Source organism: Gallinula chloropus, assembly GCF_964237585.1.
Source record: "Gallinula chloropus genome assembly, chromosome: 3".
NCBI lineage: Eukaryota > Metazoa > Chordata > Aves > Gruiformes > Rallidae > Gallinula > Gallinula chloropus.
This window is the reverse complement of record NC_140087.1, coordinates 73,625,423-73,651,383: the sequence shown is the minus strand read 5'-3', so window position 1 is coordinate 73,651,383 and position 25,961 is coordinate 73,625,423. Positions and strand designations below refer to the sequence as shown.

Below are 25,961 nucleotides of genomic sequence, written 5' to 3'. Positions count from 1 at the left end.
GTGGTACCATCACGGGGTTGGGGAGCCCCGTCTGTACCGCCCCCATTGCTTCCATTTGGTTATTAACGGCCCTGAGGTCGTGTAGCAGCCGGTACTTCCCAGATTTCTTTTTTATCACAAAAATAGGAGTATTCCATGGGCTTGTTGATAGTTTCAGGTGTCCTTGTTGGAATTGCTCCTCTACTAGGTGGTGTGCTTGAATCAGGCTTTCCCTTTTTAGGGGCCATTGCTTAACCATCACAGGTTCATCAGTGTTCCATGTGAGTGGAAGTGGGAAAGTCCAAGCAATGGCGACTACCCCAAAGGGTGCTCATTTGTCAACACCACTCCCAATTGTGCCAATACGTCTCGCCCGAGTAAACAGGTGACTGTGGGCGGCAGCGACACGATGGGAAGGACTACTGTCACTTGTTGCTCATTGAGACAGAGGGTTACAGGAGGTGTTCTTCTCGCTAACGTGAGTCCTCCAACCCCCGTAACTGTGTGAGAGGAAGCATACGATGGCCATGTTGACAGCCAACTTTCTGGGGACACTATGCTAGTGTCGGCCCCTGTATCCAACAGGGCGGTGAGCTTGACGTCTTGGCCTTTATAAGTAATGACTATGGCCTTTTGAGGCCGGTTGGTGAGATCCATAGACAGCAATGTAAGGCCTGTGGAGCTAAATCCCTTATCATCTCGTGGTTCCTTGAGACGCGGGACAAGATCCGTAGTAAGTTGTGGTAGCGGGATTAGTTGAGCAATTCGTTGCCCCCTCTCGATTTTCAGTGGTGGAAAAGGAGTGTGTGCCACGATTTGGATTTCCCCGGTATAGTCTGCATCTACCACTCCCGGTAGCACGAACAATCCCAACATCGAGGCGGAGAAGCGTCCTAATAACAGTGCCCCATACGTTCGTCCTTTAACCTGCATGGGTCCTCTTATTCCAGTGGGTATTTTAGTGGGCCGAGTGGTCATGAGGGTGACGTCTACTGCTGTTGCCAAGTCCAGGCCGAGGGATCCAGGGGTTGCGGGCTGGAGGTCTGGGGCAGCGGCGCGCTGCTCCCTACGGCGACTTGTGTCGGAGCGCGGCCGTTCGCGCTCCGCCGGGAGTTTCCCGACTGGCGACAGTGACATGCGTTGGTATTGTGGGTCGCAGATTGGCAGGCCTGGCACCACACCCCTGTGGCACGGCAGGTGCGCCGTACGTGGCCATTTGCCCCGCAGCGGAAGCACTTTGCGGAGGAACCTCTCGGAGCCTGGAGAGGAGCAAGGGCGGCTAACACTTGAGACTGCGTGGCTAACACTTGAGTCTGCGTTGCTTCTGCTTGTTTCTTTAACCCTTCTCCTAATTTGTTCAGGGCCTCCACTAAAAACGCCTGAGCACCCATCGGTTGCTGTGCCATCCTCTCTAAAGCCTGTTCTATAGTCCAGTTGGCTCCCAGGGTAGAAAGTACCCTTTGCGTAGCCGGGTTGCTATTCTGCAGGGTGCACTGTTTCAGCATGGCTCCCTTCATATAGTCCGGCACCCCCGCACGATCTATAGCTGCTGCCGCCTTGGCAATAAAATCCCCAAACGATTCATCCCTTCCTTGCTTAATACCTATGTACGCTGGTACTTCCTCTGGTGTTTTCACTCTTATCTATTGCCTGCCTGACGAGCCGCATGGCCTCTCGCACTTTATCCGGCCCCATGGTCATCTGAGCCTCTGTCCGCAGGTATGGCCCCAGCCCCATTAACTCGTCCAGTGTTATGCCATGCAATGGATCTCTGGGGCCCCTCTGAATCGCTAAACTCTCCATAACCGCAGCCTGCCAGTGTGCGTTGAACAGCAGTTGCTGGTGCTGCGTGAAAATGAGCTTTGCTATTCCCCTAAGATCATTGGGTAATAACAGGGTCGTATTAAACAAGTATTCCAACATTTGTCTCACCGGCTCACTTTTAACTCCAAACTGGCTTACCATCGACCTAAGCTGAGAGAGCAATTTCCAGTCTAGGGGCTTATAATCAAAGTGGTAACCCGTCTGTTGCCCCGTGTTCTGATCGTACACCGGCGTATATATGACCGGGCACGCTGTCGTCCTGGCAGCCTCGAACATCTCACTATCCCCGTCTTGCAGGGCTTCTCGAGCCACGCTTTCCCAGGCTTCTCTCCGCTGCCTTGCCATTTCATTCCACAGACCACTTAATGCTCCCGGCACAGGGTCGGGAGTACGAAGAAGGGGCTTAGGTTCCCCTTCCAGTGGGTCAGGGCCAGCACTCAATGGTGTAGGCCCGGGTGACTCTCTTAATGCTAATGGGGGCTCAGGTTTTTCTCGCGCAGGGGTCTTTCTCTCCTCCTCAATGTCTTCCTCCTGAGAGAGAGGAGGGGACGATGGCCATGTCGGACAACCAGTCCCTCCCACCCCCTCTCCAGGGGCCATTAGGATGACCCCGGAGGTAATCCCTGGCACCAAAGGCTCTCCCTCCTGTCCATAGTTCATATTTCTTTTGTGCGCCTCTATTGCCATTTCTGCCGCTTTCTTTTCTGCCACTGTCTGGAGCAGTACATTATGCACCACCCGCCATTGTTTTCCTAACTTTCTGGCAGTCTTGTCATCATCTAATATAAGGTCCCATAGTATGTCCCCAAACTTCTGCCACTCGGTTAGCTCGTGAACCGTGTGCGGGTTCTGAAAACACCCCTTAGCATAGCCGTAAGCTAGTAACCCCGGCAATTCCTTTTTTAAGTCTATACCCTTAACATCCCATTTTCTTAATGTAGCTGTGAATAAATCATATGCCACTTGCCTATCCATTTGTAGTCGTCAGCGGGTGCTGTTGCAGCTTTTCCAGGCTCCGGTGGCACGTATGGCCCAAAACCACCGATGTGATCTCTGGGGGTGCTCCCTGATTAAGGCGCCGTCCTGGTTGCAAACAGGACCCAACCCAACTTCTCCAACCATGGTGGGTTCGTCCCTTAGTGGGTATCACGTTGGGGTCACCATGTGTCGGAGAAGGAAGACATGGACACCAACTTTATTCGCACAAGCATGGCTTAAGTATGCTAGATAATTAGCTCATACATATTGCAAAAGCCAAGCTCATCATTGGTTCAACAAATAAGTTGCAGTCCTGCCTTTGCTTACATTCTGTTGCACATCGTTATGGTGAACACATCCTTCTAAGACAACAGTAACTGGCTTCAGCTGGCCCCAAGGGCACACTGACTTTGGACTAACCCTTACCCTACTTATGCCATCTCGAGCAGGTCTGTGCAGCTGTGCCCCTTCTCTGATAGCCAGCTCTGCACCAGATCCTCCACAGTGAACAATTAAAGAGGGTAGCAATTTGCTTTCACTTTACTCATCCTCCACATCCATTTTTCCTTGAAAACAGGCTTCTTGGAGGAATTACAGATAACATTCAGCACAGTGCTATGTGACAGCCCACAGATGAATGCCTTTCTAATGAATCCAGAGAAGTTAAAAATGCACTGGTCAAATATATGTATATATATATATATATATATATGGGGAATTCTCCCTAATTAGATTACACTCTGCACACCCTGTCTGTATGAATGAGGACACAGCAGTGGAAACCGCCTGACAGCGTTGTTAATACAACTGCTAGGGTTTGTAGTAATGGACATCTGTTTCAAAGCTGTGATCCAAATCTGGCCCTAGAGGCCAATCAGTCAGGCTTTGGACTTTGGTCTAAAACATTAAAAGCAAAATTCACACTTGGTGGGGGCAAGCTCCTTTCCACTGAACTCCGAAGGATTACTGCTCGCTGCATTTTGGCATCAGTCTGGATTTCAAAAGCAGCTCCTGCGGCCTGCAAGCAAGGCACGAATGCAAGGAGAAATAAACCCATTCATTCTAAAATGTTCCAGCATCAGCAGGGTGCAGTAATGTTGTTTCCCAGCCTGGAAACATGTCTTAGAAGAGCGAAGCACGCTCGGCTCCCACTCGCTGCCCTGCCTGCCACGGGCTTGAAAATTTTCTGGTGTTTCTTCCCTCATGCTTAATTTTCTTGTGTATGGGGGGATAATATGCCCTTGCCTTGAAGATTTGTTTATTTATTTTAATCTCTGAAAGCAGAATCCATTTTTATTGCAAATGGAGGGGTCAGAGGGGGAAAATCTGGAAACGATCCTCCCATACGTCACTGCAGACCCCAGGCACACACCTCCGCCTAAATAAATAACTGCTAAGCCATCCCCATTCATGTTTCTAATTAGTGCAACCTATTTAACAAATAGACACTAATATAGGTCAATTATGTAGGTCATGATAAATTTGTGAAGACCTTCAGCCTGTAGGGCACCAAAAAGGCCACGTTGAGGCAGCATTTTCAAAGTTACAGCTCATTTCCCTGCTCGGCTTACAAAGGGCAGTGAGGAACATAAGAGACATTCTTGGCTTTTCTGATTTGTGATGCTACAGCCACGACCAAGGAAAACACTGGAGCACTTCAGAGTTTGGAACTACGGCCACCTAATACCTCTAGCTCAAGAAAAAACCCAAACATCCTGGAAGACAAAAAGATGCATTCCTTCAGACGACAGAAATTGCTGAAGCATCACTAGAAAAGCAAAGGCAGAGCTAGAAAAGCAAAGCAGTCAGTGGAAGCCTTGCATGTGAATATAGCAAAAGCATGTTTTGATCATGCTTTCCTCAGAACAGGAAGACTGTGTGATTACTTTTCCTGCCTGCTGCCCCTCCAAAACTTTTGAAGCAGTTACTAGTTTCAGCCACAACTGCCAGAAACGTAGATGTCTTAAGGATGCTTAATTTCGACGAGGTCACAACATACTGGTTACAATCCAGAGGAGATGGAGAAATATCTTATTTATACTGTCTCCATAGGAAAGGAAATGGCAACTCAGCATTTCTCTACTATGCTTTACTACGTCCCTCTGCAGCTCTGGAGAAGCCACAGTACGTGCAAAGTCAAAAGATGAGGCAAGGGGGTTTCCAAGAACAGGCTGAGAACTGTTGCATCATTGTGTTGCACATCAATGATGCTTTTCACAAGAAGGAAAAAACCCCAAACCAACCCAACATTACATTCCCATTCTTTCTAATGCTAACTGCAGCACCTTTTATTAACATGCACATATATATATATACACACACACACAAGATATTTCAGCTATAAGAAATAAATGCTGTACTGCTTTGCCCTGCCCCTGGGGACGTGGTGTTCCTGACAAAGTACTGCTCTCTGCTGGCCTGGCCTGCTTTTCTGTCACAGCCTCACTTCCCAGCCTCCCATCTCCCCTCACGAAAAGTGGAAAGACCACCTTGTTTTGCTGGCTCTTTAAATTGCACCTTTTAGCAATTGATGACAGAAGCTTCTTTCATTTAGGATTGAAAAACATTAGATTGCTAAGGAAAACATATTGTTATCACCTAAATCTTTTGTCTTAAAGAAAAAAAGCAAGTAGCCCTTGCTGAGTAACTCTCCCTAAGTATTCCTGTTTTCTTGCAACTTGGAAGAACAGGCTGTTCATGCAGCAGCTCCCCGCCCCCTGCATCGTAATGATCTCAGACAAGAGCCTATTCTTAGATGTAAGGGACCAAAGTCCTGTTCTGAGTTTCAGGAAACCTGCACCTAGGTGGGAATTTTCACAGCAGCCCAAAATCCGAGTGACAATCACAGGATTTGACGTGGAGGCCCTCAAGTCAGGTCCAGGCCCAAAATTTATAACGTCTTTACTCCTTTATCCCCATTTTTTTACCAAAAATGGATTACTCCGACCAAAGCAAACTGAAAACCAGCTTATTTGCATTGCATTTATCTTCATGCTGCCACTAGGTATCGCTGTGCTACAGGTGGTATAGCAGTAACCATAAAGCCTGACAATTTTTCATCTGTCAGCATCCCTTATTTCAGATCAGAATAAGGTGATGCCATGCTGCAGTCTCACCAAGACCAGCCATCCAAACCCAGCAGCAAGTGTCGCTCTCCCCTCAGTCCCAGGGATAAAGGGTATTTACCCAGCAGCCAGGCTGCATCTTCGCTGAGGTTCTCCTGCTTGTCTTCTTCCCGATGGGTTTACAGCTCCTGAGATGCTGTGACTGACAGGAGTGCTACAGCAGCAGTTTTGGGATTAACACCGACAGGAATTACCAGAGCGTTCTGAGCTGGGTTTTTTCAAGTTGCCTGCAGACTCAGATAGAATTCTGTGGAGAAACCACATTGGGTGTCAGGGGTTCATGAACTAGGAGTGCTAGAAACAAAATAGATCCTGTTGCAATCACATCTTACAGATTTGAAGTCTTTGTGCCTTCACCTTCCTTGGCAGGATTTTCTCATTAACAGCACAATTAAACAACACTAAAACCAGTTAGAAAAATAGTTGGAAAGATCAGTTTTGTTTACCTGGGTGAAAAAGACAGGGAGTTTGATTTCAACAGTCATCCTTACTTGAAATTCCTCAATGCCTGCTGCCCACAAAGCTGTGGGGAAAGAAACCCCAACCTTTTTACTTTCCAATGCTGCTACAAGGGGGTCATTTACTAGAATGAGTAACAACTTGGGAGACCCTGTGCTCATTCCTACAGTGGGGTTTCTCAGCACAGACGCCTGTACCCAGCACAGGAGCAGGGCTCTCCAGGTCATGAGCTTCTCACAAGCAGCCGGCAGCCTCACGGCTCAGACCTCTGGCTCTACATCTGATTTCCAAACACCAGTCCCCATCTCCTCATGCCTCACGCCTCACGCCTGCTGCCACACACACACTCAGCCGTCCTCACTCCTGAGGCACCTCTCCTCATTCTCCCAGACTTGGTGGAGCAGCGAGCTGCTGGAGGAGTCATTTTAGCTGGTGATAAACCAAACAGAGCCATTAAGGAAATCACTCAAGCAGGAAAACTGCTAGAGAAACAAGAGGTACGGAGGAAAAGCGGAGTAGCTACCCGGAGGGTGTCCTTTGCTCACATCTACCAGTGCTTCCTGCCTCAGAGCTGGATGGAGCCGGCAGGTGAAGAGCTCTCGCCAGCGCTGGATCTCGCTAGAGGAGCAGGTGGTGTCTCTCGGTGGCAGTCCCGGCGGCCAACCCTCGGGTGGCCTTACCCAGGGGCTCCCCCTCGATTTGCACAGTTCCTGCCGGGCAGCCTCTGCCCGCACCTCCTCCCCCTGGCCCCTCGGGGGCTCTTCCTCTCACACCCCTCTGCTTTTGTGGCGTTTTGCACGGGTTTAAGTACGTTTTCCCCGGGACGCCGCCACTGAGGCGCTCCGTGGGGCCTTGCGGGGGTGGGGGGGATCTGCCGCGGAACCGCCCGTATCGGCGGGAGCTCCCACGGCTGACACCTGCCCCCCGTACCGGGCGCGGCCCCACCACCCACCATCCTGCGACCAGCACCCGGACCCGAACCCGGACCCATCGGCCCGCACCGCGCCTGCGCAGTGGGAGCGGCGTCCGGCGGCGGGGCGGGACGGTGGCGTCGTCATGGCGGTGCCGGCGGCAGCGTGAGTGCCGGTGGTGGGGCTGGCGGGGCGCCGAGGGCGTGGGTATGGGGATCCGTGTCCGAGGGTCGCGGCGGCGGCGGCGGCAGCGGTGGGCAGGCACCGCGCGGGTTGGGCCGGGCCGGGCCGGGCTGGCAGGGGCAGGGGCAGGGGCAGCCCAGCCCGCGGTGAGAGGCCGCGCAGGCCCGGGCTGCCGGCCGGCATGTGCCGCGCCGGGCACCGACCCCACACCCGCCGGCGGAAAGCTTTTCCCTGGCGGGAAATCGCAGCGTCCTCTGGCAGAGGCGGGGGGCGGTTAAGCCCTGGTTCTCCTCAGGAAAATGGAGGTAGGGGGGGTTGTGTTGGCAGAGTGCTGCGCTTCCACCCCCCTCCCCTGCATCCTTCCAGCCTCCCCTCGGCGCGGTGCAGGCTGCTGTCTCCTCAGGGGATCCTCCGGTCCCTGCTGCTTTCCTTTCGCTCTCCTGTAGCCGCAGTTGAGGCCTCTCTGGCACCGGGAAGACTGGAGAACCCCCCTGGATATGTGTAGTAATTGCCACACGCGTCTTTGTGGGTTTTCAGTACATTTTTTTGCAGTGCCATCTCCCGGATCGCTGTCCCGCGGTGGCCTAGCATTGCTTTATCCCTACACCGAGCTCTTCTCCATCTGTATCCCTGCCTGTGGCTTTGCTTTCCTCCATTCTTACAAAATTCTGCCGTGCCCATTTTTGGCCATACACCGTAATTACCTTGAAGTTAGAGTCCTCCCCCTTACCCCCTTCTGAGCAGTCCTGAATTCCTATCAGCAGCAGGTTATGTATGTGTCAAAACCTTGCTTCAGTCAGCTTCATCCGTTAAGTTTGCTTTCACCTCGTCATTACGCTGTCAAGAAAGGTGTACTGTAATTTGTACCTACCCTGCAAATCACCCCTGGTTTTTAATCATCTGGATGATGCCATATGGGTACTCAAAGATTTCTTACATGATGCTTTGCTGTGGTATTTCTTGGTATTGGAGCTGGGGGCGAGGGCAGTCTTAATTCCCTGGATCTTGCTTCTTGCCTTTTAAACTCTGATCTTAAATCGTTCTTGTCCAGCCTTCTGGGGCTTTCTTCACCATCCAGAACAAAACAAAGTGCAACCTCCCCGAAGGGAGGTTGTAGAGAGGTGGGTGATGGTCTTTTCAGCCAGGTGACAGGAGATAGGACAAGGGGAAATGGCACTAAGCTGCACCAGGGCAGGGTCAGATTAGATATTAGAAAAAAAAAAATTACTGAAAGAGTTGTCGGAGCCTGGAACAGGCTGCCCAGGGAGGGGGTTGAGTCACCTTCCCTGGATGTGTTTTATAAAAAGGGTAGATGAGGTGCTTAGGGATATGTTGTTGCATATAGATGGGAATGATTTGACTTGATGATCTTAAAGGTCTTCTCCAACCTTGTGATTCTGTGAAAGATGACTGCAGATGTTTCAAGTTGCTCTGAGAGGTCTTGGGGTCTCCATCCATGGAGGTTTTCAGGATGCAGTTGAATATAGCCCTGAGCACACCGTTGGTCCCCATAGCAGCCTGTGTTTTCGGCAGGAGGTTGGATGAGAGAGAGCTCTTCAAGTCCCTTCCTACCACTGTTACTGTATTTAGCTTCCCTGAACACGCCTTACTCTGTTCCTTCTTAGGTTTCAGTAGCAGTGGGGAAAAGAAGATTTGTGCATCTTTGTGTGATAAAATTAGTAGTAGATGTCAATGACATGCTGAAGGAGGATGGATGTGCTCCTTCTGAACCACTGGGAAAGTCTCACAGGCATGCAGCAGCCATGGAGGCGTTTATAGTTAGGACAAACTATGTGGGAGAGAGGGATTTTGCTGCTAGGTCCAGTTTTACAAGGGATTTATGGCTGAATCCCAGGTTTTTGAATGCAGGATTCTACACTGTCCTACTGGAATACATGTAAGCATTTAACTGCAGGTTTCCCTGGGGTTGTTGAGATAAATTTGAACTCTGAAGCTAGGAACTGGTATCTCAGTCTTACTCCAAATGCTGAAGGAGCTGCAGGCATAAATCCTTTTACTTGTCAGCAGTGATCTGGGGGTTGGACCCGATGATCTCTTGAGGTCCCTTCTAACCCCTACAATTCTATGATTCTATGATTGATCTGTCCCTCCCCTGTGTCTGGGTTTTTTTACTAGGCTGTTTGTTGCTGTGACTTACTGCTTACTTCGACCATCACGCTCAACTTCCCTGTCACAGATCTAAACCCAACAGTCAAGTATTTAACCAGTGCTTAAGTCAAGTTTACTCCTCTAAGTCCCTTATCAAATATCCATCATACTCTTAGATCCTTTCAGCAAGTTTAGAAAACAAAACATATATTTTTTTCTTTTCTGTGGGATATAGGAAGGATGTGGGAACCACCTGTCCTGTGTGAAAGGCAAGAAAGAAAAGATCTGACGACAGGAGGAAGCAAAACCTGTAATCAATGGAAGCCATGAAGATATCAAAGCGGTTCTTTGCCTTTGGGATTTTGGCATGCATAGCTATTTATGTTGCATACATAAAATGGCACTTGGATTCCAAACCAGTCGTGGTAGCAACAGAAGGAGTTGCTGAAAACAAGGGAGACAAAGCGAACCATCCGGGGCTGGCCACAGATCTCTCTGTCTTCTATGGGATTATGTTTGATGCGGGAAGCACCGGAACCCGTGTCCATGTTTTTAAATTTACACAGCAGCCAAAAGGTATGGCCTGCTTACTGCATGATAAACTAATTGTAACATGAGGGCAGATTATTGATGATTCTTTTCTAGGGATTACATGGACAAACACGCTTCAGCTCTTTCCAGGCAGCCATCAGGAAGTATATTACGATTCAAGCACGTAGGTTACAAAAACATGCAGCAAGGAGAAAATGCAGTAAGGTCAGAATGTGAACTAAATAGCAGCAGTACAGAATGCTGCCTTCAAGGGGAGCAGTTTTTCATCATGCTGCTTGGTAAAAGAAAGGATTATAAATTTGAAGCCCCCCACATTTTCACCATGAGGTGGTTGTTCATCTCCAGTTCCTGGCAGTGAGCTGCTTCTCTCTGCGTTGTCTGGTTTCGTGCATCCTTGGCTTTAGTGTTGGATTTGCAGTTCTGTTGCAGAGGTTCACTGCTTGATTAAAATTGCCATGTATTGCATCCAGACAGAAAGTATTGCTGAGAAGCAAGACAGAAGTGTAAAAAAAACCCCAAAAAGCTCCAGTTTTCCTCTGGAGTCCTAAGCTTGATTTGTTTAGGTGTTGTCAGCTCCTGTTTGTGAAACTGAGAGGTGAAAGAACCCGTGTGGATGCCATCAGTAGATGATCTGAGGATGCCTTTGAGGATTAACAGTATGACTGGCCTGTGAGGAGCACCTTAGGTCTGCAGAGCGGGCGAATGTAAGGTTTAGCCAACAAAGGCATTAAACAATAACTAGCCTGTGGATTTCCTTCATTCTCCTTTCAGTGTATTCCCAAATCTTTGCTTCTTCCTTGCCTGCTTCTCTCTAAACACAATTTCAAAATATATTGGAGGAAACCTTTTGGAGCGTAGCTGCGTACAGGAGGAGGGTGTTGTCTTGCCTGCAGGCTCATATAATTACCTATACTATGGGTTTCCAAAATACTTAGGTCTGCTGCCATTGAAAATGGTGGTAAAACTTCCACTGTGTTTTGTAGGAGTCAATTTTAGCCAGAACAGAGCACGCTGAAATGCAGGGTCCCTGTTACTGGTGCAGTTTGGAAAGGGCTCAAAGAGAACTTGCACCCATCTGGTGACTGTCTGATGTGCATGAAAAAATCCGTGTGTAGTGGACACCAGCACCTGAAAAACAGTCATGGCTTTGAAAAACTGTTTCCTTGGGAGATAATTCCCTGCCCATGGCAGGGGCGTTGGAATTTGATGGTCTTTAAGGTCCCTTCCAGCCCTAACCATTCTGACTCATGACTCATTTGACAGAGCCTTCATTTGGCTTCCGTAGCACTTAGTGATGTAACCTGTAAGATTTATTTTCTTTCTGTGTGTGCAAAGCTACTTGTCCTGTTACTGATTCTGGAATAACTGCTTTTGAACAGAGACTCCCAGGTTAACCCATGAGACGTTTAAAGCACTGAAGCCAGGTCTGTCCGCGTACGCTGATGATGTCGAAAAGGTAATCTCCTTCCTCTTACGGTAAAAACACACGCACCCAAAGCCTCCCGTGCTTGACAGGCTCTGTAGGTCACACCTCGTTGTGGTACAGTCTGCTGAACTGCCTGGGCTCAGGGAACTGTCTGGAAATGGTACAAGCCTACAGTGAAAGTTGATCAGTATGCCGAGGAGCAAGGAGCAGAGCACATCTCATTCTGCTCGGTGATGCTGTTAATTAAGCACAGGGGATGCCTTTCCTGTCTCTGCCTTACGAATTTCAGTGCACTTAAGAACATGGCAAAAGAGTGTTGAATTGCAGCAGTCTTCTCTAAAAATGACTGGAGCTGGATTCTCAGGTGTCCTGGTTTCAGCTAGGATAGAGTTAATTTCTTCCTAGCAGCAGATGGAATGCCATGTTTAGGAGTCAGGAGGAGAGCAGTGCTGATAACACAGGGATGTTTCTAGTTGTTGTCAAGCAATCAAGGACTTTTCAGTTGTTCATATTTCCCTGCTAAGGGGAAGGGAGGGGACACAGCCAGGACAGGTGACCCGAACTGGACAAAGAAGGTATTCCATGCCAGTTATGTCATGCTCAGCATAAAAGGGGGGCTGGTGGAGGGGAGAAGCAGGCAGCTCCAGAATGAGTGGTTTCGGGGACGGTTTGGTTTTGGGACAGCTCTGAGCTGTACAGCCTGAGTTGTGCAGTTCAGTGAGAAACTGCAATGTGTATCACCAGTCTTGTATATTTTGCTATAAAGTCCTGTTATCATTGTTATATCTATCTGTCTGCTGTCCCAGTAAACTATCCTTATCCCAACCCACAGGGTTTTGGTTCCTTGGGTTTTCTTCTCCCTCCCTTTCACCCTCCCTCCCTTGCCACTCCCTCTTAAAGAACAAGCAGCTGAGTGGTACCCAGCTCTCAGCTGGGACAAAGCCATGACATCAGGGGAATAGTATAAAACACAGGGGAAGTACTAAGTGACTCATCTCCCATCTCCCTTACTTTTACCTTGCAGGGATCAAGGGGCTTCCCGAGCCAGACTTGCACCCAGCTCATAGTGTTTTACCTGACTGCAAAGGCCGTTTTTTCCAAGGATTTCTTATTATACTGCCTTTTGAACCTTTTGCAGCCAAAACGTTCAGTGGCAGACAGTTCTGTGTCCCTGTTTGAAAAAGTGACTCTTTCTGACTGTTATTGACCTGTTGATGGATAATCCCCATTAATTCCTCAGGTGTCCTGCTGACCTCTTGTGATATTTGCTTGTCTCTGTTCCACATTTACATTTAAGCCTCCCTTTTGCCCTTCCTAGAAAGGCAAACCTTAACAAGTTTTTTGAGGTGCCGGGTTTTGCTCTTTCTTTGCTCACAGAGTGGCCAGGGAATAAAAGAGCTCCTGGAGGTGGCAAAGAAGGAAGTTCCTATGGAACTGTGGAAGTTTACTCCTCTGGTCCTGAAAGCCACGGCTGGCCTACGGTTGCTGCCAGGAGAGAAAGCTCAGAAGTTGCTGGATAAGGTACTATTCCTTGTCTTTTCATTTGCTTTCCAGAAATTTCCTAGTTTGTTCCAGGTCCTACAGCTCTTTCAGTAATTTTTTTTTCTGACATCTAATCTGCCCCTGCCCTGGTGCAGCTCAGTGCCATTTCCACTTGTCCCATCTCCTGTCACCTGCCTGAAGAGACCATCACCCACCTCTCTACAACCTCCTTTCAGGTAGTTGTAGGCAGAGATAGGGTCTTCCCTCTCAGCCTCCTCTTCTCCAGGCTAAACATCCCCAGCTCCCTCAGCCGCTCCTCATAGGATTTGCCCTCCAGCCCCTTCACCAGCCTGGTTGCCCTTCTCTGGACTCGCTCCAGCACCTCAATGTCCTTCTTATGGTGAGGGGCCCAGAACTGGACACAGCACTCAAGGTCTGGCCTCACCAATGCTGAGTACAGGAGCACAGTCACCTCCCTAGACCTACTGGCCACACTGTTTCTGATACAGGCCAGGATGCCGTTGGCCTTCTTGGCCACCTGGGCACACTGCTGGCTCATATTCAGTCAGCAGTCAACCAACACCCCCAGGTCCTTCTCTGCCTGACAGCTCTCCAGCCAGTCTCCCCCCAGCCTGTAGTGCTGCAGGGGGTTGTTATGTCCCATGTGCAGGATTCTGCACTTGGTGTTGTTAAACCTCATCCCGTTGGTCTCAGCCCATCGGTCCAGTCTGTTCAGGTCTCTCTGAAGAGCCTCCCTACCCACAAGTAGATCGACACTTCCTCCCAGCTCAGTGTCATCTGCAGACTTACTGAGGGAACATTCAGTCCCTTCATCCAGGTCAGTGATGAAGATGCTGAACAGAACTGGACCCAGGACTGAGCCCTGGGGGACAGCACTTGTGAGGGGCCTTCAGTTGGATTTGGCTCCATTAACCACCACTCTTTGGGCCCATCCAGCCAGTTTATAACCCAGCAGAGGCTGTGCCTGTGCAGGCTCATGGTAGCCAGTTTCTCAGTCAGAATGCTGTACATCTTCGTTTACATGAGCCCTGCCTGTCATCTAACCCTGAAAGCAGTGCAGAGCCACCTGATCTCAAATGGGGCTGCAGGGTGTGGGGGGAGGAGGAAGGAAATTTTGTTGAGGACAAGCACAGAGGAATGATGACAGCTCCAAATAAGCCTGGATGTAACAAGTGTAATGAGATACACCTAAAAGTCACCACAGGCTTGTTCTTACTGGATGTGTTTCGTGGTGTGTTTGATCCTGCTATTTTGAGTAAAACTCCTGCTATTTCATTGGTGGTGTTATCAGCCTGCTGCTGCAAGGTTGCTCTGTTCTATTGATTGGAAAGAATGTAAGTTTTATTTATAGGCATGTAAAATATGTTTAATATTTTAAAATATTCTAAAAATAAAATCTGTTCTAGACCTTGTGGCTGTGGGAAAGGTTTATTATGTGTGCACTAAGCATACTCTTTTTTTCTGAGCAGTAATTGGAAGGAGGGAATGTGGTGTGGTTGAAGCCAATGCCTGTAGTGTTCTCTGCTGCCTGCATGCTGGCCTGTACTTTTCCATGCTGAATTTCAGCTGGAATTGCTGCAGTTGTTACTTCGGAGGACTCTGGAAACCTAGGGCTTTCCTGCCTCATGTAGGATGTAGTGTAGAGGATGTCTGACAGCTGACAGGCTCCTGTTACAAATGCTATTCCCTGGGGAGTTCCTGAAAGCCGGGGTGTCCATCTCCTGCCTCTCCTGTGCATCCATAAAATACCCGGTGGGTCACCAGTTGCAGCAAAGTAAACTGAGTTCCCTTCCCTGCCTGTGTCCATCCCTTGTTAATGGCATTTCTGAGGGGTCTTTGTGCTTGAAAACCCACATGTCCCTCCCTGTCCCTGCCCCAAACTGCAAAGCCAGTGTGTAAATCGCTGACCTTTTATAGCAAAGTGCATGCTGATGCTTGTTGGGCTCTTGAGCCTTAAACAAAGTGGTGAGCAGCGGTTGGGCTCTGGCCCAAGAAGAGGAGCAGTTGTGTAAAACTGGAGCTTCAAAAAAAACCCCAACAAACCCAACCAAACCCTTGCTTTACAGCTGTAAAAAGATTTCTCTGACTGTGGCTTTCACTTGAACTACAGGTGAAGGAGATTTTCCAGGCCTCCCCCTTCTTCGTGAGGGACAACTGCGTGTCGATAATGAATGGAACTGACGAAGGTAGGGCTGGCTTGTGGAGACCCTTTCTGCACTCCTGGAGCTCCCTGCTGCACTGTGTCAAGTCCTCCCTCGCTGTAGTGGGAACCCACAGCAGCAGGTTGGACACAGTTTTTATGCTGCCTCAGGCAGTGCTACAGTTTTCCAATTTAAAGTCCTGAACTCTATCCTGATTTTCAAAACCCCAAGTGCCATTGTGGTTCCTCTGGGATCACCAGGAAGCCTCTGTGCAGTCAGCGCTTCTGGAAAGGTTTCTGAGTGTCTGCTTCTTGAGATGGTCATGAGCAACTGGTTTTGCACACCCTGCTCTTGACAATGCTTAGCAGAGTTTTCTGGAAGTATTTGGCCATGTTAATTATAGCTGACCTAATGAGCGTGATTGTGATTTCAATCTGAAAAAGTATTATAGAGAGAAGAAAACACGTGTCAAAGTAAGTTGATGTTTGTCAAAGTAAGTTGATGTTCATCAAAAAAATGCTGAGAACAGAACGTAAAATCAGTCTTTATTTAAATATAATTTGAGGAAACATCTAAATTCTAAGTAACTGTTTTCAGTGTGCTTTAAATCTGCTTAGAAACCAGCCTTTAAAATAGCTGGAGCTGTTTGGAGCTGTTTATGAGTTTCTTTTTTGCTGCCTAATGGAAGAAAGACATTGTAATTCTTCTTTTTGTTTTGTTTTAAAATCATTAATAACAGTGACAGCCTTGGTTCAGCCAAAGGTTGAACTGGACCATGTTCCTTAGCATGCCTTTGGTTTTAACCACATGGATAAATATTTGAATTTGTTAACATAATGCCCACTAATTCATTTAATTTATGGAGAAAAGGTTTATAAAACCAGAAGAGAACAGAAACACTGTGGGTCCAAAAAAATGTTTAGAAGAAAATAATAAAAAATAGAACACTGAAATGATGAAAATTCTTAGTACCAAAAAGGAAAGTCAAGTAGCTGACATGGAACAAAAGCCCTACCAGAGCGTCATTTCTTAAAAAAAGTAATTTCCTTACCTTTTAGCTAAGGACTGAAGCCTTTGTGACTTTTCACCTAAATTGTTGGCCTGTGAAATACAGACCTCTCCAGGCATTTCGTGTGTGGGGCTTCCCTTCCAAGTGTCTCATGAGCTCTGGTGTAGAAGACACCAGAGCCTCTTTGTTCAAGACATCAAACCTTGGGTTTTGGTAGCCATTGGCAGCTGCAGGACTGTGACTTTGGGGCAAGGTAGGTCAGGGGAGCAGGTCTCAGCAGAGCTCAGCTATTCCCCCTTCTTGAAGGTCCTCGCGTAGCTCTCGGCCAGACATCCACTGGAAGACTCAGTGGATGAAGTCCTCCCTCTGGGAAAGGAGGGCAGTCATGGTCACTGGTGCCTCTGTTGTTGATCGACAGGCTCTGATTTGCATATTATTTTGGTTCCACAGTGCAGTTAAACTGCATGAGAAAAGTTAAAAATACCCCCAGCTAAACAGATCCTAAAGTGGGAAGGCCTTGTGATTCAGCTCACCTTATTTGTTACTGCTGTTAGATAAAATGAACTGGTGTGATCTAACAGTGTGTCTTCTGAATCTTTGCCTTATTAGGTATCTCAGCCTGGATCACAATAAATTTTTTAACAGGTATGTGTACGTGAGCATAAAGATATGACCAATGCTGTGAAATTCATGCTGTTTTCTGCCCCTGCATGCTCATTCACTGGGGTGGAGTGGGAGAAAGAAGGGTCTGGGAATAAGTCAGCAGTTTTCTTTTTTGCCTGGCCTATTTAAGTCATTAGGATTTCAACCATTTACTTGACAGAGTGAGGAGTTTAAGCCCTTTTTCTAGATGTTTAGTGTAGCCTCTATTTCAGTTCCCTGTAGGGAAATTTCATTCCTTTTTAGAGTCTGCTGCTAGCTCTGGCTAAATTTTTAATGTGGGTATTCTGGACGTGTTTGGCAGCTGCACAGAGTGAGAGAAAGCGCTTCCTTACAGATTTATAATGTAGAAATACCACACGTGTTTACACTGCTGAGTTAGAAAAGGGTAGTTGAAGAGTAAAGAAAAAACTAAGCTGAAGCCATCTCTGGCAGTGAGTAAAGCATTCTGCAATCCGAGCCTTCTGCCCAGCACACACGGCAGAAAGGTCAGAGATCTTCAAACGTGAGCTGCTGTGAGGTATAGCAAGGCACTTGGCAAAAACAGGTCTTGTCAGGAAGGTGTGTTTGAAAGATAGAAGAACTGGATTTAAATGAGAAGAAAGGTCCCTGGGCTGGCAGCAGGAAGAATTCCAAGAGAGCTGAGTCTCTTAGGCCAGCTCTTTTCAGTCTGTCATCCCCTTGGCCATAGGAATCTGCAAAATATTGCTAAGGGATCAGGGAGAGTAAGCCAAGAAAACCACATTCCTCTGTGTCACAAAGTGGTTACCAGAGTAGAGTTTGCAAAAGGGTCCTTGCATCCACTGAAAAATGTTTAGGAATCCAATAACCAAAGCTGCTGTAATTAGGGCATGGAGAGCCACCAGAGAAATAAGAGAAATTCTGTTGCCTGTAGATTTTCAGGTCACCCTGGTAAAGCCAAAATAAGTGTCCAGTAAATGATGGTATAATTTATTGCTGTCTGGAAGCTGACAGGTGGGGTTAGGTTGTCCTCTTTTTGTACCACTGTGCTTCCCCAACCAATTTCTCACAGCACCCACTATGACTTTGTTTTGTTGCACATTACAGGTAGCCTAGACCATCCACAGAAGAGAAGTGTAGGGATGTTGGATTTGGGTGGTGGATCAACGCAGATCACATTCCTTCCACGTACTGAGGTAATGTGAACGTGCACATGGTTGGGAAACGCTGGTGCATGAATCTGTTAACTGCTTGGATTTGTTTCCTTTTGGGGACAGACTAAGAGTTGGTCAGTGTGACATGAAGCCACCCTTCTGACAGGAAAACCCAGGTCACTTGGCCATATCTGTCAGTCTTGGATTCACAACTCTTTTTCTGTCCTCTTACTCCAGCCCCTTGAGCTGGTGCTGCACGTGGTGAATCTGCCAGGACTACTGTATCTCTGGGAAAATGCAGTGTTTGCCTGAGTGCCTTAACCTTTGGCTCTCAGTTTGCTCTGCTCATAATAAAGATCTCAAAGACAATGCTGTTGATGAATTCAACTCTGACACTTGGTCTATCTTGGGTTTTAAAAACACAGTAAGATGCCTTCTCAGTCCTTGTTTCTGGTTTTCATGCATCTACTCAGTTGCAAATGAATGCTAAGGATCAACTGTTATTACACAGTAAGAAATACATGCAAATGTTTGTCATTTCAGCTTCCTGTGTGGCAATTTTTATAGGTGTTCAGTGAGCTGGAAGCCCTGTGGGTGTGAAGTCTTGAGGCTCTGGCCTGAGCAGAGATGCAGCTCATAGTAAAGGGCTACAAAGATGATGAAGGGCCTGGAGCATCTCCCCTGTGAGGAAAGGCTGAGTGAGCTGGGACTGTTCAGCCTAAAGAAAAGAAGATTAAGGAGGGACCTTATTAATGTTTATAAATATCTTAAGTATGGGATGCAGGGGGAATTGGCCAGCCCCTTCTCAGTGGTCTGTGAGGACAGGACAAGGGGCAATGGCTGCAAGTTGGAGCACAGGAAGTTCCGCACCAACATGAGGAAGAACTTTTTCCCAGTGAGGGTGACAGAGCCCTGGGACAGGCTGCCCAGGGGGGAGTGGAGTCTCCTTCTCTGGAGGTATTCAAGACCTGTCTGGATGCCTATCTGTGCAATATGAGCTGGGGAGCTGCTCTGGCAGGGGGTTGGACCCGATGATCTCTCGAGGTCCCTTCCAACCCCTATGAGTCTATGATTCGCAAAAGCAGAGGGTTGGGATGCTGTACCTGGTGTGCCAGCCTGGGCTAATCAGACACTGTGCTCTCACAGCAGAATGACAGGGAATGTGAAGAGTCTGGGATGGGGATATTCTGCCCTTGGACGTGGTGCTGAGATACGAGCAGCATGAATAGCGTTGTGGCTGGAGCTGTGTTCCCCACGAACACCACGCTAATGGTGCTGCTTCATTTGGGGCTGCACAGTGCTTTAGATAATTACCCTTTCATTTCCTCACACCACAGGCTGGTCCTCGCTCTGTTCCTTGGCAAGCGCAGGGATGTCCTTTTCCTTGGGTTTGTGGAAGTTCACAGCTGAATTCGCTGCAGTAGGAAGTTGATGCGTGCCTCGCTTTCAAATTGGTTTGCACACAGTTTTCCCTAGTAGACGTTGTGTGAAGAGGTAGTTTCTGTAGCCTCCTGACAGAAGCAGTTAAGAGCTGGAGCAAGGATTCCTTTTTAATTAAAAAGAAGTCCTGTATACACCAGTTGGGTGTGGGTACAGATAGAAATTTAACCAGTTTAGATTCTTGTCATGGAAAAACGGTATTTTAGCTCCAAGTTTTGTGGTTGTCTTGTGTGTCAGTGGCCAAATTGAAATAGGTGCAAATTCATCATTTCTCTCTGAACCATGCTAGGATAGTTTCACATTTTTTCCTTAAGTTTTGGAAGATTATAATGTTGATGCTTGCTGCTGCTGGCAGAATCCTTGCAGTGACATCTTTTTCTCCCTCCAGGCAACTCTCCAGACATCACCAGCTGGCCATACAAATTCTTTTCAGATGTTTAACAACACCTACAAGCTGTATTCCTACAGGTTAGTTGTGGGAAATAGAGCACGCTGTACAGACAGAAGCTAGCTATGAAGCCCATGAGATAGAGGTGCTTTGCTGAAAGGGGTCTTGGCAAGGGAGTACTGGGAAGAAGGGGAGGAACCTGGGCCATGTCACTGTGAAGGCTTGGCAGGTGCCCACCAAGCTGCTCTGTCACTCCCCTTTTATTAACAGGATGGGAAGAAAACATAACAAAAAGATTGTGGGTCAGGATCAAGGAAGTCACTTACCAGTTACTGTCCTCAACTTGACTTAGAAAAGTTAATTTATTGCCAATTAAACAGTAGGATAATGAGAAATAAGAATAAATTAAAACAAAAACAAAACCAAAAACCACTTCCCTCCTCACTTCTTTCTTCCCAGACTCAGCTTCACTCACAGCTGTTCTGCCTCCTCACACGTGGGCAGTGCAGGGGAGTGGAGAATGGGGGTTGTGGTCAGTTCATAACACTTGGTCTCTGCTGCTCCTTCCTCCTCACTGCCTTCCCCATGCTCCCTGTGTTTTGGGCAATGGGAAGCAGCATCTTCCCAAATACACTTGCTCTGGAGTGTGTTTGGGTTCAGAAAGAGCCAGGTCTGTATGTTAGAGGCTGTGCTGCCTTTGAGGAGGGTGGGAGAAAGGAATGCCTTCAGCATTCCCCATTCTTCAAGAGCCAGATTACGGCTGGCAGCTGTCGCCTGTGCCTTCCCAGAGATTATCCTTCTGGGCAAGGGTAATGCAGGAACAGGGTGTTACTCTGTGGGTGTTACATTGTGGGTGTTAGCTGCTGACTCAAGCTGTATTGCAGGGACTGTGTAGAGGAGACTTGCATGTCCCAGCCAGGAGGGTGCCAGAGGAAGGATGTTTGTTGTTCACAGAGGCTTTTATCCCTTTGCAGTTACCTGGGACTCGGGCTGATGTCAGCGAGGCTCGCCATTTTAGGAGGAGTTGAGGGAAAACCCTGTAAGTTATGGGCACTCCTCAGGCCTCAGCTCTGAGCATAGGGTTGTTGGGGGGGAGGAGGAGGTGTCTGTTCCCTTCCCACTGCGCTCAAGGTGCCTGAGTGGTATGTGGACTCCTGTCATCGTGGCTGGGTGCGTTGGAGACAAGTGCTGGAGGTGACACTGCGAGGTCCCAGGAGAGCTGGATTCCTGCCAGCCCTGTGGGGCCGTGACTGGGGGCTTGGAGCTGCCTCGCTGAGGCTGTGGGACAGTATGGAGCAGGGCTGGGGGTGAGGCATCTGAAAATAACCCCTTCTGTTTTTCCTTAATGTGGCTTTGTTTTACTTCAGTAGGAGAAGGGGAGGAATTGATCAGCCCTTGTTTGCCACCTGGCTTCAAATCTGAATGGCACCATGCTGAGATAGTGTACAAAATCAAAGGACAGAAGGCAGGTATAGTGATTTATCACTCTTCCTATCTAGGCCAGCATGCTGTTAGCGGAGCAAATGATACACTCCCAGCCTCTTGGAAAGACACTAGATTCTCTGTTCACTGTTCTGTCTGGCTCCTCTAGAGAGAAGATTCTGCAGCTCTCCTCTTGTGCCATGGTGTGTCTGTCCAGTCAGTAAAGCTGCTGGTTGCAGTTGCAGTTGAGCAATCCCTGACAAGGTCTTTAGGCATTCTTCTGCCTCAAATGATGCTGTCCTTCTCTGATCTATTCCATACTTAGTCCCAACCTGAGGACAGTGAGCGTTACCACTGGAAGATGATGTGGATTTCAGTTCTTTGTGAAAAGCCTGTAAATTCTTAGGGTTATTGTGTGAGAGGGAGCCTGTTTCCTGGCAGACCCTTAATGAATTGTATGTATATTTAACCCTGCCTATAATATGCTGGGTTTCTTTGCCTTCCTTTAGGTGAGCCTCTATATGAGTCTTGTTCTAACAAAGTAGCAAAGATGCTCTATAAAAAAGTGCATAAAGCTGAAGAAGTGAAGGACTTGGACTTCTATGCTTTCTCCTACTACTATGACTGTGCAGCAGAGGTTGGTCTCATTGGTATGTTTGCTCCTGTTTTCATTTCATCTTAAACGACAAGCTGTGGAAGGAAGGGTGACGCTTCTTTACATCACAAGGCTTTGCTAAGCTGTGGTGGAACTTGGTCTTTTGTTCACACTGCTGCCCAGCACTGGTCTTGACTGAATGTTGGATGCTGTGGAATTTCTGTAGAGGAGGGACTGGGGTTGTGAAACAGGACCTGCAACTTCTGGTAACAGTATTTCAGCAGACAGCCTGCATTTTGGAAGTCGTTGGGGTCTGATTAACTCTACCATCCAATATGGAAAAAAAGCCCTTGCAACAATAAGCACATTTCTTGGGCTGTAAAGCACACCAGACTTGGGATCTTGGGCTGTTCTCTTCACTGACCTTTTTAGATGGAATGAAGATTTTCAGGTGTTCCCACATGTATTCAGAGTGGTTCCCTCCTCTTTTCCAGCCGTACGCTGGTGCACAGAAGGCTGCTGTGCTCAGTGGTAGAAAGCAGATGATGAGATCTCAAGCTGATATGAACAAACATACTGTGGTGGCTCAGCCCCAAGTAGTGGCTGAGCTCAGTCTCAGAGGAGAAACACAGCCCCTGGGGATTGGGATAAGGACAGTTTACTGACAAAAGCACCATGAAAGGGGAACAGTAACAGCCCGTAGCAAATTTCACTTACACCTGGTGATAACACAGAGTACCTTATCAATCCAACAGTAACAGAGTACTGCACAAGGACTGACCCAGCACCCCAGCCACACTTGCACTGCCCTAAACACATCCCTGAGCAGCCCCTTTTATGGGCAAGTGATGTCAGATGGTGAGGAAACAGCCCAGGCTAACTCAGCTCCCCTGTGTTGGCTACTTGGGGAGGTTACCTCTGGTCTGGCTGGAACCAGGACACATACCCTTCTCCTCAGCCACTTTGTTTCACAAATAATTTCACATTTAATGTGTCCCAGAGCACCACTGCCCTGTCAGATCTGGCCAAAGGTATTAGCTGTGTTCAGGTGTCACAGGGCCAGGTAGCACTGACACGGGGACAAGGTGAGAGAGTCTTGTTTCTTTAGGAAAGGAGGCTAAATGTTCTTCATAAAACAAGGCTTTTTTGTCTATATTAAGAATCCTTTAAAGGTTGTTTTGCCCTTAATGGGTGTGTGGGTTTTGTCATTGATTTCGGTGGCTCTATGTTTGTTTTCCGAACAACTTGAAAGACTTGAATCTACAATTGCCTTTCTACAGAAACCCATAAAAGACTATGGTTTTGTGGTTTTTTTCTTCTAGATAAAGAAAAAGGAGGAAGCTTAGCTGTTGGTGACTTTGAAATTGCAGCTAAATACGGTGAGCAAAGTACAAACCCAGTAATTCTGTGTAAATTCATACCCGGGCGGCAAATGTAAGACAGGCTAAGAAATGTAAATATCAGGCACCTCTCTCCATACCATCTCACTGTCATTTCTGCTTATTTTTGAAAATCTCAGCTATTTTTACCATATTTCTTGCTTCTGCAAGGCCCTGTAAGGCCTGTCTTGTAATACTTACATTTCAAAACTCTCAGAAGAATCACTGATAAACTTGCCAGTTAGCAGCTGTCCTGAAATCATGCTTTCAAACCAGATGGGGGTAATTCTCATCCTGTTAGCATAACCTGTTCTGAACTGGTTTAGTTTTCCTTCTTGTCTTTTGTTCATGCGCTTGATTGTTAATCAGTAAAGGGGGAAAACCGGTTCATAGGTTTTTTTGCTTCACCAGCTGCAGAGAGAACTTCCTGCACAGATTTACAAGTGTAAACATTCTTTTCTTAATGCCACAGCCTCGGGCTTCCATCAAACTGACGTGGGGGCACTTGGGCAAACTTGATAAATGACTGAACTGTTCTTGCAGTTCTGACTTCTGGGCTACTGCTTTTGCAATCCATCCTGAGAAAGGAAATGGGTTTTATGTTGGTTTTGTCTTTTTTTTCTCAGTCTTCCCCCTGCCCTGGCTTTGGTTTTGTCAGTGTCTGTTAAGTGCTTATGCTGGAGAAACATAACACGCTGGAGGTTGCTAAGATGTTTAAAGGCTTGAAGACAACAGAAGGAAGGTTGGAGGCCCTCTTCCTACCTTTCTGGAGAGGCACAAGAAGCTCAGCTGTCTTAGGGGAGAGGTAGAACGCCTCGATCTTCATTCTGACAGTGCCAGAGGTTTTCTGCTTCTGCTATTGTGTGCATGGCATTCCAGCCTCACTGTAACAGGTTCCATCGCTGCACAGCTCAGCTGAGAGGTGTCAGGGATTCACATGAGGCTTTCTGAAGGCGCTGGGCATGAGCACACGCTGCGCATTCCGACACTCTTCTCTTGTCTCTGCAGTGTGTAAGACCATGGAAATCAGGCCCGGCAGCAGCCCTTTCCTCTGCATGGACCTCACCTACATCAGCTCTCTCCTGCAAGAACTGGGCTTCCCCAAGAGCCAAGTCTTTAAGGTGCTGCACACATGGGATTGCTGGGGAGGGTGGGCAGGAGGGTGCTGGAGCATGAGGTAGTCTGCTCAGCCGTTGGTATGCCTTCTTCCTACAACATTGCTCTGTGATTTGGGGTGGAGGCACGCTGTCCCCACTGTAGTGATAGCCAGTGGTGACAACTTTCAGCACTGTATTCACCTTGCATGCTTCTTCTCTCTGAGAACTGAGTTTTAACTTGTTTGTTGTGGTTTTTTTTTCCCCCCTCCAGCTTGCCCGGAAGATTGACAACGTTGAAACGAGCTGGGCATTGGGAGCCACTTTTCATTACATCGACTCACTCAATAGACTGCAGTACTAAAGTTCCTTCAAGATGACTTTTGGGAATCTCATTTTGTGGAAGCCCAGTGTGGGAGAATCTGTTGAAGGGCCTGCTTTTGGCTTCTGGAGTCCTTTGGGAGGCCATTGTGAACTAGGCCCTTTCCTCCCATCCCCTGCCAAGACCCCTCCATCACTAGCTCCTTTACAGTGCAGAGTGCGGTGTCTAAAGAATAAGCCTTGATTTGGCAGCACCTGCAGTCACCTTGTAAAACCTGATCATTGCTGAAGGAAAACCAGGACTCTGCAGGACATCTGGGATCTCTATGAGGAAAACTCACCATTTGGAATGTGCCCGTGCTGTTTGCTCAGTACTGTGCTGCAGTCGCTGTGGGGAACGGGCTCTCCAGAAAGGACTCTTTACCACCCTGATTCCAGGGTGAGTTTCCCTGTTTGTCAGCAGTTTTCAGTGACAATTATTTTCATTGTACTGCCTCTGTGTTGAAGGTGATCTAGTGGGTGTGTGTCCAAGGATGGTGCTTTCACACAGATGTGCTGCTGACGGCAGCTTTGACACGCGGTGCAGAAGTCTCAGCTCCACTTTTCCATTTGCCAAACTAGCACCCTAGAAACTGGCTACAGACTGAGAGGTGTGAATCAGAGCCCATGTGCCCTGTAGGGTTAAAGCTGACACCCTGATGTTGGTTCCCTGGCTGCTGGGAAATGGATGGCAGGAGATGACATCAGATTTGCTGGATCTAGACAAGCAAGGCCTGGGAGTTGGGGATAGGGCTGGATTCCACAGTTCTGGAGTTGGTCAGTGTGAAATCGACGACTTGTTGGACCTCATGGATGTCTGTGCCTTGGCAAGGTTGCTGCAGGGCCTGGGCTGAATGCATTTTCACTGTGGTTTGGATGCTGCTTCCTACAGACGCCTCTTACTTCGATAAATGAATGTAGTGTGGTGGCACAGCTGTGGCAGGGGAGCTGCAGTGCACTGCCCCAGCGGTGTCCTGTGGTCTTGGAGGCAGTGGGAGCTGGAGGGGGTGTGCTGTGTTCATTGTAATCTGTGGAATTGTGTTGTATTTGTATGGATGTTCAGAGCAGACCTGAGTGGTCTTCCGGAGGTGCAAAAGAGCCCCGTCTCCTGAAGAGCCCGCAGTGGGCTCATGGCCGCAGCTCGTCCTGTCCCCAGGGCAGGGAGGGGTGGTGTGGCGGCGTGAAGTGCCGCCGGCTCTGCGGCCGAGTGTGCAGGGGGACACAATAAAACCCCAACTTAAAGTGAAAACGTGGTGGTGTGGTGGCTTTTTTGTGCCTGAGCCTGCGGGGAGGTGGGTTGAGAGATGAG

General features: G+C 48.1%; 1 protein-coding gene across 1 annotated transcript; it reads left to right on the top strand.

Annotated features, from left to right (window-relative positions):
* The first annotated feature begins 9,844 nt into the window (after nucleotides 1-9,844).
* On the top strand, nucleotides 9,845-25,889 carry ENTPD6 (ectonucleoside triphosphate diphosphohydrolase 6). Its single transcript, XM_084262480.1, has 13 exons — nucleotides 9,845-10,144; nucleotides 11,500-11,576; nucleotides 12,924-13,067; nucleotides 15,160-15,235; nucleotides 16,809-16,844; nucleotides 17,928-18,016; nucleotides 19,803-19,882; nucleotides 20,777-20,841; nucleotides 21,170-21,271; nucleotides 21,734-21,874; nucleotides 23,142-23,198; nucleotides 24,207-24,319; nucleotides 24,567-25,889. Exons 1-13 carry the CDS (start codon nucleotides 9,886-9,888, stop codon nucleotides 24,654-24,656), a joined length of 1,329 nt encoding a protein of 442 aa, XP_084118606.1. The 5' UTR covers nucleotides 9,845-9,885; the 3' UTR covers nucleotides 24,657-25,889.
* The last annotated feature ends 72 nt before the right edge of the window (nucleotides 25,890-25,961 follow it).